General features: G+C 41.0%; 1 protein-coding gene across 1 annotated transcript; it reads left to right on the forward strand.

The window, feature by feature from the left end:
- Positions 1 to 1,085: 1,085 nt before the first annotated feature.
- On the forward strand, positions 1,086 to 1,448 carry LOC120935630 (secreted RxLR effector protein 161-like). Its single transcript, XM_040347682.1, has one exon. The coding sequence runs from the start codon at positions 1,086 to 1,088 to the stop codon at positions 1,446 to 1,448; it is 363 nt and encodes a 120-aa protein (XP_040203616.1).
- Positions 1,449 to 1,657: the final 209 nt, after the last annotated feature.

Raw genomic sequence — 1,657 nt, forward strand, 5'->3', positions numbered from 1 at the left:
TCAGGCTAAGGTAAGTATGAGGGAGGGCTGGGAGGAGTTTTGCAGCACAGAAGGTTTTTTACCTTAATGCATAGAATGCATTAAGGTGGAAACACTTTATACTTTACAACCACTTTAAGCTTTACTTAGAAAATGCAATATACCTCTCTCTAAATCAAGTTCCCCACCAGATCCTGCTGAACTGCCTGAAGTCTGAATATCCACTTGGACTACAAAGGGGATACCACCCCACAAGCTGTCATACAGTGTCAAAACACACAGCATACTTACACCAACATCCTGGAAACACATAGAAAAACTGCCAAAACATGAAGCCAATAAATGGAGAAAAGCAGCAGAAGAAGAAATAAAGTCACTACAAGAAAATAAAACCTGGACACTCACAGCGCTCACTCCTAACCGCAAAACTATAGGAAGTAAGTGGACTTTCAAAGTAAAGTCAGACACAGAAGGGAATATCCACAAATACAAAGCCAAACTAGTTGGCAAGGGTTACTCCCAGAAATTTGCTGAATATTACGATGAAACATTTGCTCCCATCGTAAAACACTCCACCATCAGAGCGCTTCTTAGCATTGCAGCCAAGGAGGGCATGAAAGTCAAACGCCTAGATGTTAAAACTGCTTTCCTATATGGAGACATTAAGGAAGACCTCTACATGGAGCAACCACCAGGGTGTGAGCAAGAAGACAGCCTCATGTGTAAACTTCAGAAGAGCATCTACGGTCTTAAACAATCTGCAAGGATGTGGAATGAGAAAGTGAATGAAATACTTACCAGAGAGAGATTTTCAAAATGTAAAGCAGACCCCTGTCTCTACTCTAGGAATCAAGAAGAAATATGGATTATGTCCTTATGTTTGTTGATTACATTATAACCTGTTTTGAACGAGAAGGGGATTACAATCAGATAGTTAACAAGCTGAAAGAAAATTTGGATATCAAATAGCTAGGGAACATTAGCTACTATCCCGGAATCCAAATAGAGAGAGAGGTAGATGAAAGTTATCTTCTCAACCAATCTCAGAAAATCTCTGAAATCTTGGAACAATTTCATATGCAAGATGCCAAGGAAGCAAAACTCCTATGGAACCAGGCTATCAAAAGAGCAATGAAGCAGAAAACTTGCTACCCAACAATGATACGTATCACAGAGCAATTGGTAAGCTGCTATATGTTGCCACTGTGACAAGACCAGACATAGCCGCAGCAGTGGACATACTATGCAGGAAAGTTTCAGCTCCCTGTCAGCGTGACTGGAAAGCAGTAAAAAGAGTGATGCAATACATCAAAGGAACAATTCAGATGAAGTTACGGTTACCAGCAACGTCCAATCCAAAACTGGTTGGATATGTGGATGCTGATTGGGCTGGGGACTGCACAGACTGCAAATCCACAAGTGGATTCATCTTCCAGTATGAGGAAGGAACCATAAGTTGGTCTAGTTGAAAGCAAGCAACGGTCGCTCTATCTTTAACTGAAGCAGAGTGCATTGCAGCAGCCCACGCTTTTCAAGAACCGATATTGATTTGTCAACTTTTTAAGGACATTGGGATAGACATGTCATAATCAATTCCCATTTTTGAAGACAACCAGGGATGTATAAAGCTTGCACGATCAGAAAGGGTCAATCCTAGGACCAAACACATTGATGTCAA

This window comes from Rana temporaria, chromosome 4 (assembly GCF_905171775.1).
Source record: "Rana temporaria chromosome 4, aRanTem1.1, whole genome shotgun sequence".
NCBI lineage: Eukaryota > Metazoa > Chordata > Amphibia > Anura > Ranidae > Rana > Rana temporaria.